Below are 15789 nucleotides of genomic sequence, written 5' to 3'. Positions count from 1 at the left end.
ATCTAAGTCGTGAAGTTAATACGGGGGCCACAAATGATAAAATTGTGAATGACACACCTCAAGCTATATAAACTAAAATTAATTAATAGCCCATGGAAACCCATTTTTATTATTAACAAAAGTTTGATCGAAGTTGCGCGAAGGCATACTCCGAATTGATTATTAGAATCATGATCATGTCACGCGAACGTGTACACAATCACGATAATTGCTAATTCAACTGCAATGACTAACTAAATTACAGAAACTACATATCCTCCAGTCCAAGTAATTATCAAAACATAACTCGTGGAAGATTATTATAGAATTCCTTTTGTGAAGATGAAACAGTGTAAAAATCACATATTGTACTTCTTAAAGCACTTGAAGGATGGAAAGATGCTAAACATTATAGAAAAGAAAGAGCTTTCTGTTGGGAAAAGTTCTTGTCTCCTGCGTATATCATTAATCGAAAAGGTCACAAATAAATGTCATTACAATATGTATACGTCTTCCAAATGACACTTATTACAATATTACAAAATGTATATATTAACAATTACTTTATATGAATTAATGAATATAATCCTTAACTGAAAATTGGATGGTTTTCTATTATCAAAATGACGGGCAATACCGTTTTCTTCTCTTTATAACCAAATTAATCATGTTTCCTTATTTTGTTGTAAATCAAACAGAAAATAATACTTGCAAAATAAACTCAAAATGAATCCACACCATTAACATTAGAGAAACATAAAAAGAAGTAAGAATTGCACCTGAAAAATAAAGTTTCAATTCCTCAAAGCATTCAGTAATTACACAGACAAAATCGACACCGCAGCCATGACAGGAACTCAAACGGACGGGAGCTTGGACCTCGACGGAACCTCGTCGGATTTTTTTTTAAAAAAAAAACAGTCGGATCTGATTTTGTAGAACAAAGTCACTAAAATAACTGAAAAATGAGAGGAGAACAGTGGAGAAAGACAAAAAATACGATTTCTTCGGCGTTAATGGAGGTCGCCGGAATTTCTCGAACTAACTGAAGTCCCACGAATTCCTGTTCTTTCTTTTGTTATTGTGTGTGTGTGTATCTGTTTCCAACAGTGAGGACGAAGAAGATGAAATAGTGGTCGTCTGGGGTGGGGTTCATGACCTTGTATTTTTCAATGACTGCCCGTGTATATCTAGTGTATATCGAGAGTATGTCTAGTGTATATAGAATGTATAGTGACTGTATATCGAGTGTATACCCCTATCTCCTTTAAGAAGAAGCCATCCCTTTTTTTCCTCTGTGTTTTGAACTTCTCCTCTCATTTCTTCTTACTTGAATTTTTTTTCTCTCCTTTTTTCTTTTTATTTGTGAAGTGTATTCTGTGTATGTGTGTTTTTGTGTAAGATCGTGTGTGTGTGCCAGTGATTGTGTGTGTGCGCATGATGTGAAACGTGAGGGAGTGAGCACTAACATGAGGAAGTGGGGATTGGGACATGACTACTAACATGAGGAAGTGGGGAAGTCACTAATACGAGAAGTGGAAAAGTCACTAATATGAGGAAGTGGAAAAGTCACTAATATGAGGAAGTGGGAAAGTCATTAACATGAGGAAGTGGAAAAATAGGAGTTAGGAGGAGAAATCGTGGGGCGGTTGAGGAGATCATGGGTAAAAGGGATATTATTTTGTATCTTTCTTAATTTACTGATTCTTGTTTTTCTGTTAGTTTATTATTTATTTTATTTTAACTTTTCTTGGCACCCCTTTTTTTCTAAAGTAAAACATATTAAAAGTAAGATTTTTTTTAAAAAAAAATATTAAGATTAGACCTAAAAGAAATATTTACACTAAACTAGTATAAAATTTGAGTGCGGTCAAAAATTAGGTGTTCACACTTATCAAGAGAAGGGAAAATATTTTTCAAATTTTCTTCTCAACCTTCCCCATACTCACCACCCCACCCCACATTCACCCACCCATCCTCACCCCATGCCTACCCACCCAACCCCCTTTGTCCAAAAAGGTTTTTTTTTTCGTCACCACCCACCCTGCTCCCCCCCTCCCGAAAAAAAATATTTTTTAATATATTTTCAATTTTAGTTTTTTCATCTTTCGGTTTACAGGTTCGAAATTTTACAAGTTCCAAAATTATGAATTCGGAGGTTTATGTGTTTGGAAGTTTACGGGTTTAGAAATTATAAAGTTACGAGTTCGAAATCTTACAGTTTCGAAAGTTTAGCGGTTCAGAAGTTTATGAAATTTATGGGTTCGGAAGGTTGTTGGTTCGAAAGTTTATGGCTTCATGTTTACTGTATCTAAATTATTTATGAATACTCTTAAAAAGTTATTTTCCTTAATTTGCGTACTAAACACCAGAAATGAATAAGATTACTACTTGTTTTCCAAGAAAAAATTTTCTTGAAAAATATTTTCCGTTGTACCAAACACACCCTTAGTTTGAGATTTTTGCCTTCCTATCATACATATAAAACTTTATTATCATTCTTAATCAAATTTTAACATAATTACATAGGTATATACAATTTACCAATTATATACAAATTAGTAATATTGATGAGTATCCTTTATGTTAGGAATTGACTAAGGAATCAGTTATTTTCCATCCCATCCATGCTCTCTCTCTCTCTCTCTCTCTCTCTCTCTCTCTCTCCTCCTCTGTTTTTTCTTCCTTCATTTTTCTATGCTTTTTATCCTCTCTTTTTTTCCAAGAAATAGCCCACAATCGACGCTCACTCTCTCTCTTCGACCCTCTTCGACGCTCTTATTTGTGTAACGGTCACTGACGACCACCACCGACGACCAGAAGAGGCGCCGACGACCCCATTCCCAGCAGGTAAGCAATCCCCCCTCTCCCACGCCTCTCATCCCCATCTACCACCCCCTACCTTCTCCTCCCTTACCCTTACCTTATTTGCGGCGGTCATCCGGCGACCACGCCATTGGTAACCACTTCCGACGACCCTTTTCTTCTTCCTTTAGTTGTCAGCCAGCACACTCCCGAGTGCTTATTTCTATATCGCCCGTCTCGTTTCTCTTCTTTTGTCCCCCTATTCTTTTTTTTCACTCCTTTCCCTTGCAACTGTCGGGGCTACGCCAGTGGTCCCCTTTGGTACACGGTTATTTTTTTTTGTGTTTTCCAGGGAATTTCTCAGAGCTGTTTGGAGATAAGTTAGGTGCACGCGCACAAGCAAAGGAGAGCGCCTAGGCGAGTGTCAACAAAGGGGAGGCGGGAAGCTGAACGTGAGCGTGAAACAACATCGAGTACATCAAAACAATCACAGGTTCTGTTCTCGGGAGTTGGTACCTCCCGTTTTTTTGTTTCTCTCTTGGTGTTAGTTAAATTGATGTTATTTTAGTTCGCACTAGTTTAATCATACAACTAGGGTGCTAGTAGCTACTTGTGTCCTTCTAGTTTGGTTCGTTGTTCGTGGTGTGCTAACGAGTCTTCTTTAGCTTGTTGTGAGTGTAGTGGCTGTAGTCTGGGATGATAGAGTAAGGGCATGTCCTTGGGTGGGGCGAGGGGTCGGGCATGGTCTAGGTGGTGGGACGGGCGGCGGGGGAGGTAGGGGGCAAGAGATCCTATAGGTTGAGAATCGGGTCATAGAATATAGGTTTACTAACGAGTAAGTCTATAGAGTTGGCTAAGATCCTCCAGAAGAGGAAGATTAATATAGCGAGTGTTCAGGAGACTAGGTGGGTCAGATCGAGGGCAAAGGATGCGGATGGGTATGTTGTGGTACTCTGGAGTCCAAAGGGGTAAGAATGGAGTGAGTATCTTGGTAGATAGGCATCTTAGAGAGTCTGTGGTAGAGGTTAGGCGGGTGAATGATAGATTAATGACTATTAAGTTGGTGGTTGGTGAGTGTACTTTAAATGTCATTAGCATGTATGCGCCACTGTCACACCTCCTTTTTACACACCCGATGGTAGTACAAGAGAGTTTTTCCAATTAAAGTGACATTATTCGAAATGGGATTAATTTATTCAATTTTGTTCAGAGTCGCCACTTGGGATAGTTTATTTGGTGTCCCAAGTCACCGATTTATTTTAAATCCCAAATCGAGGAAAATTTCGACTTTCCTTTTGAAGTCTGCGAACCAGAAATTCTAAGTAAGGAATTCTGTTAACCCGGGAGAAGGTGTTAGGCATTTCCGAGTTCCGTGGTCCTAGCACGGTCGCTCAACTGTCATGTTCGGCTTGTTTATCTGATTTTAATAATTATGCACTTGGTGCAAGTTATGACTCTTTTACCGCTTTTATTATTATTGTTGTTATTTTAACAAGGAATTGCAACGTTGTGAAAACGTATCTCGAACCTCGTCACAATCAATGTACCCATGGTTATTGACACGTTTCGACTCCGTTGAGATTTGGATTTGGGTTACATAAATGCACACCCGTATTTAAGGACGTAATTTATTAAAGACGCGTCCTAAAGAGACTAGCGTATTGTTATTTTTGGGGAAGGACCATGGAGTTCACTAAGCGACCGATCCCGAAGTCTATCCATTTATTATATCTTTTTATCGAGGGTCCCGCAACTTGTGATTTCTCTGGCGAAGCACGCCTCATTTTTTTAAAGGATCGTCCTATAGTAACTATATTTTTCTATTTCCGTCCGTCTCTAAAATAAAAGAATAAAAGTACCTAATTTATTTACATGCTTGCGGATTATTATAGTTAAGTTTCGAATACGATTCGTTAATTCTGAAAATGATGCAATAAGGGTGATCCGTTTGCCATTTATGGGCCCAGGTCCAACGTATATGGGGTAAAACTGGACTCGGGCCATCCTTAATCCAATAGGGTCTAGTTAATGGTTTCTACACATTCATAGCTTGCAAAAAAAATTGTGTCATTTTGTTAACAGATTTCTGCAAATTTAAAGTGGCATTCTACTAGAATGATAGAACTTGGAAATCTAATTTTTTATCCTAAACCATTTACATGCATGAAATTAACCAATGGTATCTAATTAAACAATGTTCATACCCGTTTCAGAAACAGGCCATTTGTTCAATGAGATAACTATTGAATGTTTAAGAATAATCTAAATGGCCGAACATGCTTTTGATATATACTATTTAACAAATAATACTGAAGTAGAAGGACAGGAATTACTATACCATCAATCCTTCTAACTAAGCATACATGGGCAGTTTTCTCACTAAACTACTACAAAAGGCATGTCCAGTTATACATAAACAAACACCTACATGATTCTAATGAAAGAGGTATTCTAATGTATATACAAATAAGTAGACAACTACAATGAATTTAAAACTTCAACTCTTCATTTCTTTGTATTCATGCTTCAAGTTTCAACCTACAAGAACCAGTGTATCAATTTGTGTACCTGGTATTTGGAAAGCAAAGAGAAGAAGAGGGAGATCAGTGCAGAAAACAGCAGTAGCATACACAGCAACACAACAGTACAGCAACAACCAGTAAACCAGTAGCCAACAATAGCAGAAATCCTAGGAAAGATTAAAACCAAACAAGAAAACCCATGAACTCAATGCAATCAGTACTCCACCCACGGAAACCCAGGAAATACTAAACTGAAACCCCAGCAGTACCAAAATGAAACACAGACAGATGCAAGGAAACAGTAGTTTCTGATTTGTCAAACACTCAAGAAAAGCAGCCTGAAACTCTTAATGTAAAAGTTCAGCCTTGACACTCTATCTCTCTGGAAGAATTATCTCTCCTACCTCTCTCAAACTTTTCTTCCTCTTCTTTTAGTTCCCTTTTTCCCCTCTTTTTTCCAGAAATTTCTCTCTGCCAAATTCAGTCCTCAATATCCTTTTTATACAGCCATCCCCCTTTCAAACTTAGTTCCCGACCCCTTTTCTTATTCAAATCAGAATTTTTCCACTAAAAATCTGGTTTTTTCACTTTAAATTCCACTAAGGAAGCTTTTCCTTAATATCAGCCCCCATTCCCTTTTGTTCCCCATTAGTGTATTAATTAATACCCCACTAACAAAGCACTAACACTAAAATATAAACCTAACTGTTTCATTCCTAAACCAGCCCTGAAAACCACTTAAGATTACTGCCTCTTAATACAACTATTCAACTGTATTAAAATCTTAATTCTGAAATCTGTCTGACTAACAATTAACCCAAAACTGATTTGATTACAGCTATAACCAATTCAGCTAGTACTTTAAGGCAGAAAATACATCAAATATAAAGGTTCCTAGGGATTCAAAACAATGCTCCTAATCAACATAGAATCTGAATTAATCGGATAACTAACAATTTGAAAACTATAAACAACAGAATGCCGAATGATTCAAACTATACGAACGACCTAATCAATGAAGCTTAATTAGTCGATTACGTATTACAACTGACACTAAGCAAATCAGCAACAAAGAAATAGGCAATTCGGGTAATTTCAGTGTTATTGACAGAATCATGGATTAACTGAAAACTAACTAATCGACGCAACTTATTAATCGATTACACACATAATAATTACAACAAACATATACAAATGACAGATTTGGACCAAATAAAAAGGTCTATTGGAGATGAGAAGATGAATTGAAAAAGCATGGAAAATCAATAAAACTAACTAAACAGATACATAGATAGAAAAATCATAAATACAGAATAAAGGAAAAAGAGAAATACCTCAGAACCTCAGAACTATACGGACCCAGGCTCGAACTCGGATTTGGACACTTTGAGGTCGAACAGACCTTAGTCGAAGTGTTCTCAACTAAGAACACTTCGATTAAGGTCGATTAAACCCCAAATCCTCACTTAATTTGGACGGATTCCATGATTTGGAATTTCTAGGGTTCCGTTTTTTTTGATTTAGGTTTGAACGTTTCTAGGCAGATTTGAAGGGAACCAGTGGTGGTTCAGGGGTGAGGGAGGTCTGGGGGTCACTTGGTATGAATTTGGAACGAATCGGGGTAGGTTCATGTTTGGCTCGAATCTTCAAACAAAGATTCGAGGAGTTTCAGGAAGATTCGAAGCCAACGGGTATTGGATCTGTAATGAGGGTGGTCAGATGGCTTAGGGGTGTTAATTTGGTAGTCATCAAAACAAATGAGGTCTCAGACGGACTCTTTGATTGAAGATTCGAGACATTGGGTATGGATTCGAGGGAAACTAATACCAGATCTGGAAAAAGGATGTCGTGGGGAAGCTATGGTGTAATTTTGGGGTCATTTGGACCACCGGAACCGCCGTGAGGCGATTTCCGGTGGGTGGTCAATGGTGGTAAAAGGCGGAGGGTCATCTGGTCTCTAAAGCATAGAGACGATGAAGAGATGGGGTGTTTTGGCTTGGGGGGTGGGGTAAAGAATTGGCCTTTATATACGGAGGGGTTGTTTCGATCCTAGCCGTTAGATCAATTAAGATCAACGACCAAGATCAAGGGGGTTAAACTACACGGTGTTGTTTGGTTTAAACAGGGGGGTCGGGCTTAACCGGGTAATGGGTCAGGGGTCGGGTTTGGTCACAGCTTTGGGACCGTTTGATCATCTGAGATCAATGGTCCAGATTGAGACGCCGGAAACGACGTTGTTTGATAAAGGCTGGAGACGGGTTGGATTGGACCCGGGCATGGGGTGTGATTTTGGGCCTGACTTCTCTTTTAAAAACTGGCCCAGTCCGAATTTCTTCATATTTTTGAACTCTTTTCCTTTTCCTTCTTTAATTTTCTAATTTAAACACAATTCCTAATTAATTTGTAAAATCAAAAATAAAACTACACAAATATTAATTAACACTTACAACAATTAACACACAAATTAAAACCTTAAAATAAAATCACACAATGACAACAAATAGAATAACACGCATATTTTTATGATTTTCCTTTTAGAGCCAAATAATGGTTTAATTAATTCTCAAATGCATAATTAAATCCTAGATATGCATGCAACATGTATTTTTTATTTATTTTTCAATTAACTACAACAAGGTAAACATTTACGGACAAAACACAAATAATTATCTAAAATGCCACGTAAATCCTAAAAATTGCACACCAAGAGAATTTTGTTTTATCTTTGATTTCTTTTGGAGTAGTTATCGTGAAGTAAAAATCATGTGCTCACAGCTGCAAGCAAGGTTGGATGAGGAGATTAAAAGGCGTTTTAGGGAAGGGTTGGATGAGATTGTGTGTAATATTCCGCCCACCGAGAAGTTATTCATAGGCGGAGATTTCAATGGTCATATTGGGTCGGCTGTAGGTGGATATTCTGAGGAGCATGGCGGATTCGGTTTCGGGGAAAGGAACGGAGGGGACACTTCGCTGTTAGACTTTGCCAAGGCATTTGAGATGGTGATTGCGAACTCAAGTTTTTCGAAGCGGGAGGAGCACTTAGTTACTTTCCAAAGTTCGGTGGTGGCGAAGACCCAGATTGACTATTTCCTCCTTAGGAGAGAGGATAGAAGGTTGTGCCAGGATTGCAAGGTTATCCCAGGTGAGAACCTCGCAACACAACATAAGCTTTTTGTGATGGACGTTAGTATTATAATAAGGAGGAATAAGAGGTTAGTACGAGGTCGCTCGAGGATCAGATGGGGAGTCTTGACAAAGGATAAAGTCCGGGAGTTGGAAGGAAGGTTATCGGCTATGGGAGCTTGGAGGAGTTATGGGGGACGCAAACACTATGTGGTCGACGAGGGCGGATTGTATAAGGAAGGCGGCGAGAGAGGTGTTAGGGGTATCTTCGGGTTGCTCCGGTGGCCACAAAGGAGACTAGTGGTGGAATGAAGTTGTCCAAGGTAAAGTGGAAGCGAAGAAGGTAGCGTACATGCAGTTAGTAGGGAGCACTAGCGGGGAGGAAAGGAGGATGAACAGAGAGAGGTATAAGGTAGCTAGGAAGGAGGCGAAGCTGGCAGTTATGGAGGCAAAGACAACGACTTTTGCTCGCCTGTATGAGGAACTAGGGGACAAAGGCGGGGAGAAGAAGTTATTCCGACTAGCTAAGGCGAGAGAGAGGAGGGCTAGGGATCAGGACCAAGTGAGGTGCATCAAAGACGAGGATGCCAGAGTTTTGATGGGGGATGACCAGATTAAGAGGAGGTGGCAGACCTACTTTCATAAACTTCTAAATGAAGAAAGGGATCAGGATATTGTGCTAGGTGAATTGGGAAATGCCGACAATCTCCATGACTTTATTTATAGGCACATTGAGGTCGAGGAAGTAATGGAGGCAATACGTAAGAAGAGTAGGGGCAGAGCTACCGGGCCAGACGAAATTCCGGTTGAACTTTGGAGGTGTGTGGGTAGAGCATGCTTAGAATGGTTAACTGGGTTATTTAATGTTATATTCAAGACAAATAGGATGCCAAATGAGTGGAAGTGGAGTACAATGGTCCCGTTGTACTAGAACAAAGGTGATATCCAGAGTTGTAATAATTATAGGGGTATCAAAATACTGAGTCATACCATGAAAGTTTGGGAAAAAGTGGTAGAAATGAGAGTGCGAAGGACGGTGTCTATTTCAGACAACTAGTTTGGGTTCATGCCGGGGTGCTCTACCACAGAAGCTATCCACCTTATTAGGAGGATGGTACAGTACAGGGATAGGAAGAAAGATCTCCACATAGTATTTATTGATCTGGATAAAGCGTACAACAAGGTTCTTAGGGAGGTTCTATGGAGCTTCTTAGAGGCGAAAGGGGTGCCGATTGCTTACATTAAGGTGATCAAAGACATGTATGTTGGAGATAAGACTAGGGTTAAGACAGTAGAAGGCGATTCTGAGCATTTTGCGATTGTTATGGGGTTGCACCAAGGGTCTACGCTCAACCCATTCCTATTTGCCCTGGTGATGGATGCACTGACTCATCATATTCAAGGGGAGGTGCCATGGTGTATGCTATTTGCTGATGACATAATTCTGATTGATGAGACGCAAGGCGACATCATCGAGAGGCTAGAGATTTGGAGACAGGCTCTTGAGTCCAAGGGTTTCAAGTTGAGCAGGACTAAGACAGAATACCTAGAGTGCAAGTTCAACATCGAGCAGACGGAAGTGGGGGTGGACGCGAGGCTCGACTCCCAAGTCATTCCCAAGAGGAGTAGTTTCAAGTACCTTGGGTCGGTTATTCAGGGAATTAGGGAGATCGACGAGGATGTCATACACCGTATAGGGATGGGGTGGATGAAATGGAGGTTAACGTCGGGAGTCTTATGTGACAAGAAAGTGCCACCAATACTAAAAGGTAAATTTTATAAAGCAGTGGTTAGGCCTACCATGTTGTACGAGACCGAGTGTTGGCCGGTTAAGAGCTCACATATCCAAAAAATGAAAGTAGCAGAGATGAGCAAGTTGAGGTAGATGTGCGGGCATACTAAGATGGATAAGATTAGGAATGAAACTATTTGGGAAAAGGTGGGCGTAGCCCCCGTGGAGGACAAGATGAGGGAAGCAAGACTTAGATGGTTCGGGCACATTCAGAGGAGGAGCACTGATGCTCCGGTGAGGAGATGTGAGTGACTAGCTGTGGTGGGCACGAGGAGAGGTATAGGACGGCCCAAGAAGTATTGAGGAGAGGTGATCAGTCAGGACATGACACGACTTAGGATTACTGAGGACATAGCCCTTGACAGGGAATTGTGGAGGTCGAGCATTAAAGTTGTAGGTTAGGAGGTAGTTGTGAATATTTCTTCGGTGCATCAGAGTGAGACTTGCCAATTAGGTTTTAGTTTTAGAATGTTAGTGGTTTCTACTGATGCCGGTCTTTACCTACTGGTTATTGTGTACTTTCCATCTATTTCGTGTTTTTTATATATATATCGTTGTTATTCTATTATGATTCTATTGATAATACTAATATATCGTCTCTGGTCGTCTTCTTGAGCTGAGGGTCTCCTGGAAACAGCCTCTCTACCCCTCAGGGTAGAGGTAAGGTCTGTGTACATACTACCCTCCCCAGACCCCACAAGTGGGATTACACCGGGCCGTTGTTGTTGTTGTTGTTGTTGTTGTTAATATAGAGTTTTAAATTAACAATTTTCTTTCACGTTTTACAATTGGTGTTCAAATTGGAATTGTCAATCAATAAATTTTGAAGGTGTTTTGATTTTCCACCATTGACAGCCATTAAAAAGCTTTAAAGTTTTGAATTCGAATTTGGGTTTAGAACAACTATTGTTTGTTTTGATTGGGTGTTGTTGCAAATAATTGAGAATATTTTTTGAAATTTGTATCTCAATTTTGAGGTTGTTTGGTGAATATTAGACTTGATTTTGGCTGAATTACAGATAGAAACTCGAAGAAGAACGAGAAGAACACATGACATACAATATACTTGCGAAATTGTATTAAAATTGTATGTAAGTTGTATTCTATAGTAACTATATATATTTTTTATTTGAATGTTGTATGAAAGTTAAAAATAGTTGTATAATATATGAATCGTTGTATGAAATTTATATTTAAGTTATATATACTATCTTTTTACATAAAGTTGTTGAAATATATCAAAATTATTTTAAGAAAGGAAATTTTGATTGGAATTTAAAAGAGGAAGAAGAATACACCACTTACAAAATATAGACAAATCATATACAAATACATACAAAAGACATATTGTATAAAATTTGTATGAAATTGTTTAAGTTGTATGATATTGTAGTTGTATTTATGTAACGACCCGGCCAGTCGTTTTGAGTTTTGTAGTCATGTTCCCCTATTTATTGCTTCATCTAAGGTGTATTTCGGTTATGTGGCTTGTCGTGGGTGTTTGGTTATGGTTCAGATGAGTTTCAGAGTGAAATGGGACACTTAGTCCCAAGGTTGGAAGGTTGAGTTTGAAGAGTTAACCATAATTTGACTTTTGTATAGACGACTCAGGAATGTAGTTTTGACTGTTCCAATAGCTCCGTATGGTGTTTTGGTCTTAGGAGCGTGTCCGAATGTTAATTTAGATGCTCGTAGGTCATTCCGGCTTGAATTGGCAAAAGTGTCACGACCCTAGTTTGCCCTCCGTGAACTATCGTGACAACACCTAGTCTCTAAGACTAGGTAAGCCAAAAATGCGGAAGATAAACCAAATTTGCGGAATAAAGTAATTTAAAACAGAAATAGGGTAATAAAATAGCATTTAAAAGTGTCGCTTGACATACACAATATTAACTCTTAAAACCAACACATTTTCCCAAAACCCCGACACCCATGAATCACAAGCTAAGAGATACATAAGAAGCTCTAACTCCAGAAATGTCTAACCAAAAGGGGAATACTGAAGGGCTATACTATTACAGAAAGATAGAAAGGGACTCCTCGGTCTGCGGACGCGGCAGATATACCTCGAAGTCTCTATAGAAGCGCCTCGCCTCAAGGATGATAAGACAGAGTGAAAGTACCTAGATCTACATATGAAAAACATGCGCAGAAGGGGCATGAGTACACCACAGCGGTACTCAGTAAGTGCCAAGCCTAACCTTGATCGGGTAGTGACGAGGAAGGTCAGGGCCCTACTAAGATAAAATAAAGAATATAAGACATAATAGCATAAGATAAGTACAGTTGAAAACTAACGATAAGAATTTAATACAGGAAAGCAAGGAATTCAATAACTGAAACAGAGGCAAAACAATCACAAGGAAATAACTGGGGATCTCTCAGTATCCCGAGGATCTCTTAGTAACCTCAATATATGAAAGGGATCTCTTAGTATCCCGAGGATCTCTCGATATCCTCAATATATGCTAGGGATCTCTTGGTATCCCGAGGATCTCTCGGTATCCTCAATATATGCTAGCGATCTGGTATCCCGAGAATCTCTCGGTATCCTCAATATATGCTAGGGATCTCTTGGTATCCCGAGGATCTCTCGGTTCCTAAATATATGCTAGGGACCTCTTGGTATCCTGAGGATCTCTTGGTATCCTCAATGTATGATAGGGATCTCTTGGTATCCCGAGGATCTCTTGGTATCCTCAATGTATGATAGAGATCTCTTGGTATCCTAAGGATCTCTTGGTATCCTCAATGTATGTGATGGGGATCTCTCGGTATCCCGCACATCAACTCAAATCATAAATACATACAGGGAATCTCCCAGGATGTCGTCCCGTAGTCCCAAAGTAAAACACACAACAATGGCACAAGGATTACTCAAATAAACTCAACTTCATAACAAGGTAACACAGACAATTCTAACCTAGCATGCTTCACGTAATACAAATAAGGCAGTTAAAGCAAATAAAGCAATTAAGTCAATTAGACATGTTTCTCTAACTAACAACAGGTTTAAAAGTGCAAGTAGAATAAATAGAAGGGAAAACACAATTAAAGTTACTTAATGAAAACCGAATTTTCAACAATTAGCACAAGTACGTACTCGTCACCTCATGTACAAGACATTTCAATTATCACAATACCAATCATAAGGGGAAAGTCCCCCACACAAGGTTAGACAAGCCACTTACCTCGAACCTACTCAAATCAACCCGAAACCACGCTCTTGCCACGAGTACTCGACTCTAAATGGCCCAAATTTATTCAATTCAATCACATAATGTAAATAACACTTCAAGTAACTGATTCTATAATTAAATTCTAAGCTAATACGCGAAATTAGGTAAAATGACCAAAATGCCCCTCGAACCCATGTCTCAGAATCGGGTAAAATTTATAATTTCAGAATCAACAAACTCTCATGAGTCTAACCATACCAAAATTATCCAAATCCGATGTCAAATCCCCAATCAAAACTCAATTTCTTGGTCTAAGAATTTTTCCCCTATTTTCATACAAATTTCGAAATTAAAGGATGAATTCATGTTTAGATTAATGGGTTACAAGCAAAAAGGAGTCTAGAATCGTTACCCAATCGATATCTCTGAAAAATCTCTCAAAATCTCGCTCAAATCTGAGCTCCCAAGCTTAAGTTTTGATAAAAGTGGCTAAACCCTCGATTTTGAAATTTTATATCTGCCCAGGTAATTCTTTCTTCGCGAACGAGGTCAAACCCTCGCTTTCGCGTAGCACAAAATGACTTTGACCATTTTTCCTCTTACGCGATCGTGGCCAATACCTCGCGAACGCGATGCTTTGCACAGACAGGCCTTCGCGATCACATTCCACCTATCGCAAACGCGATGCATTAAATCTACTGAAACTCAGCCGCTCATTTTCTTTTATGCGAACGCGACTCCACCCACGCGAACGCGATGTACAAACACTTAGCCCTTCGCTAATGCGGTGCCTTCCTCGCGAACGCGAAGGCTTAATTTTCACCTTCCTCAACTGACTCTTCGCGAACGCGAGGGCCCACTCGCGAACGCGAAGAGTAAAATTCCTTTGCAACAGCTGAACAAAATCTGCAACTTCTTTACAACTTAAAATGATCCGTTGAGCATACGAAACACACCTGAGGCCCCCGGGACCTCAACCAAACCTGCAAACCAACCCTAAAACACCATTCAAACTTGTTTCAACCTTCGGAACGCTCAAAACAATATCAAAACACCTATGTTTCGTCGGATTCAAGCCTAAGAATTTCAAAAAACTCTAAAAATACGCTTTTGATCAAAACGTCTATCAAACCTCGTCCGAATGACATGAAATTCCGCACACACGTCACATTCAACACTACGAAGCTAATCCAACTTCGGAATTCCATTTCGACCCTCGGATCAAAATCTCACTATCGGACCGGAAACTTCTAAAATTCAACTTTCGGCATTTCAAGCCTAAATTAGCTACGGACCTCCAAAACACAATCTGAACACGCTCCTAACCCCGAAATCACCCAACGAAGCTAACATAACCATCGAATTTCCATTCCAATGTCGTCTTCACACTATTCTAACTACAGCCAACTTTCCAACACTTAAGCTCTCATTTAGGGACTAAGTGTCCCAAAACTCTCCGAAACTCAAAACCGAACATCCTAGCAAATCAAAATAGCAAAAATAAACTCGGGCAAAGTAGTTAATATGGGGGGTCAGGGCGTAAATTCTTAAGATGATCGGCCGGGTCGTCACATCCTCCTACACTTAAACATTCGTTCATCCTCGAACGAGCATAAAGACACACCTGAAGTAGTGAAAAGATGAGGGTAACGACTGCACATATCCTACTTAGTCTCCCAGGTCGCCTCCTCGACTAGCTGGCCCCGCCACTGAACTTTCACGGATGCAATGTTCTTTGACCTCAGCTTTCTAACCTGCTTGTCCAATATTGGCACTAGCTCCTCAACATAAGATAGATCCTTGTCCAACTGGACTGAACTGAAATCCAACACGTGCGACAGATCACCGTGATACCTCCAGAGCATCGAAACATGGAATACCGGACGAACTCCGGCCAAGCTGGGAGGTAAGGCAGGCTCATAATCAACCTCCCCAACACGCCTCAATATCTCAAAAGGTCCAATAAATCTCGGACTCAACTTTCCTTTCTTCCCAAATCTCATAACGCCTTTCATAGGCAAAACCCGAAGCAGAACCCGCTCTCCAACCATATAGGAAACATCACGAACCTTTCGGTCCGCATAACTCTTCTGTCTGGGGTTGTACGGAGTCTATCCTGAATCACCTTGACCTTCTCCAAACCATCCTGAACCAGGTCTGTGCCCAACAATCTATCCTCGCCCGGCTCAAACCAACTCACCGGGGATCTACACCGTCTTCTATATAAAGCATCATACGGTGCCATCCGAATGCTGGACTGATAGCTGCTGTTGTAAGCAAACTCCGCCAATGGCAAGAACTGATCCCAAGACGCTCCAAACTCAATCACACACGCACAGAGCATATCCTCAAGAATCTGAATAGTGTGCTCGAACTGTCTGTCCGTATG

The 15789-nt window shown here is 39.9% G+C and overlaps 2 protein-coding genes across 2 annotated transcripts; both read left to right on the top strand.

The window, feature by feature from the left end:
- The first annotated feature begins 8069 nt into the window (after nucleotides 1-8069).
- Nucleotides 8070-8741, top strand: LOC104212945 (uncharacterized). Its single transcript, XM_009762320.2, has one exon. It carries the CDS (start codon nucleotides 8070-8072, stop codon nucleotides 8739-8741), a length of 672 nt encoding a protein of 223 aa, XP_009760622.2.
- Nucleotides 8742-8781: 40 nt separating this feature from the next.
- Nucleotides 8782-9360, top strand: LOC138879252 (uncharacterized). The gene has a single exon (XM_070158854.1). It carries the CDS (start codon nucleotides 8782-8784, stop codon nucleotides 9358-9360), a length of 579 nt encoding a protein of 192 aa, XP_070014955.1.
- The last annotated feature ends 6429 nt before the right edge of the window (nucleotides 9361-15789 follow it).

The sequence above is a fragment of the Nicotiana sylvestris genome, chromosome 10, assembly GCF_000393655.2.
Source record: "Nicotiana sylvestris chromosome 10, ASM39365v2, whole genome shotgun sequence".
In the NCBI taxonomy this organism is placed as follows: domain Eukaryota; kingdom Viridiplantae; phylum Streptophyta; class Magnoliopsida; order Solanales; family Solanaceae; genus Nicotiana; species Nicotiana sylvestris.
Note: the sequence above shows the minus strand (reverse complement) of the source record. Positions and strands in the feature narration are given on the sequence as shown.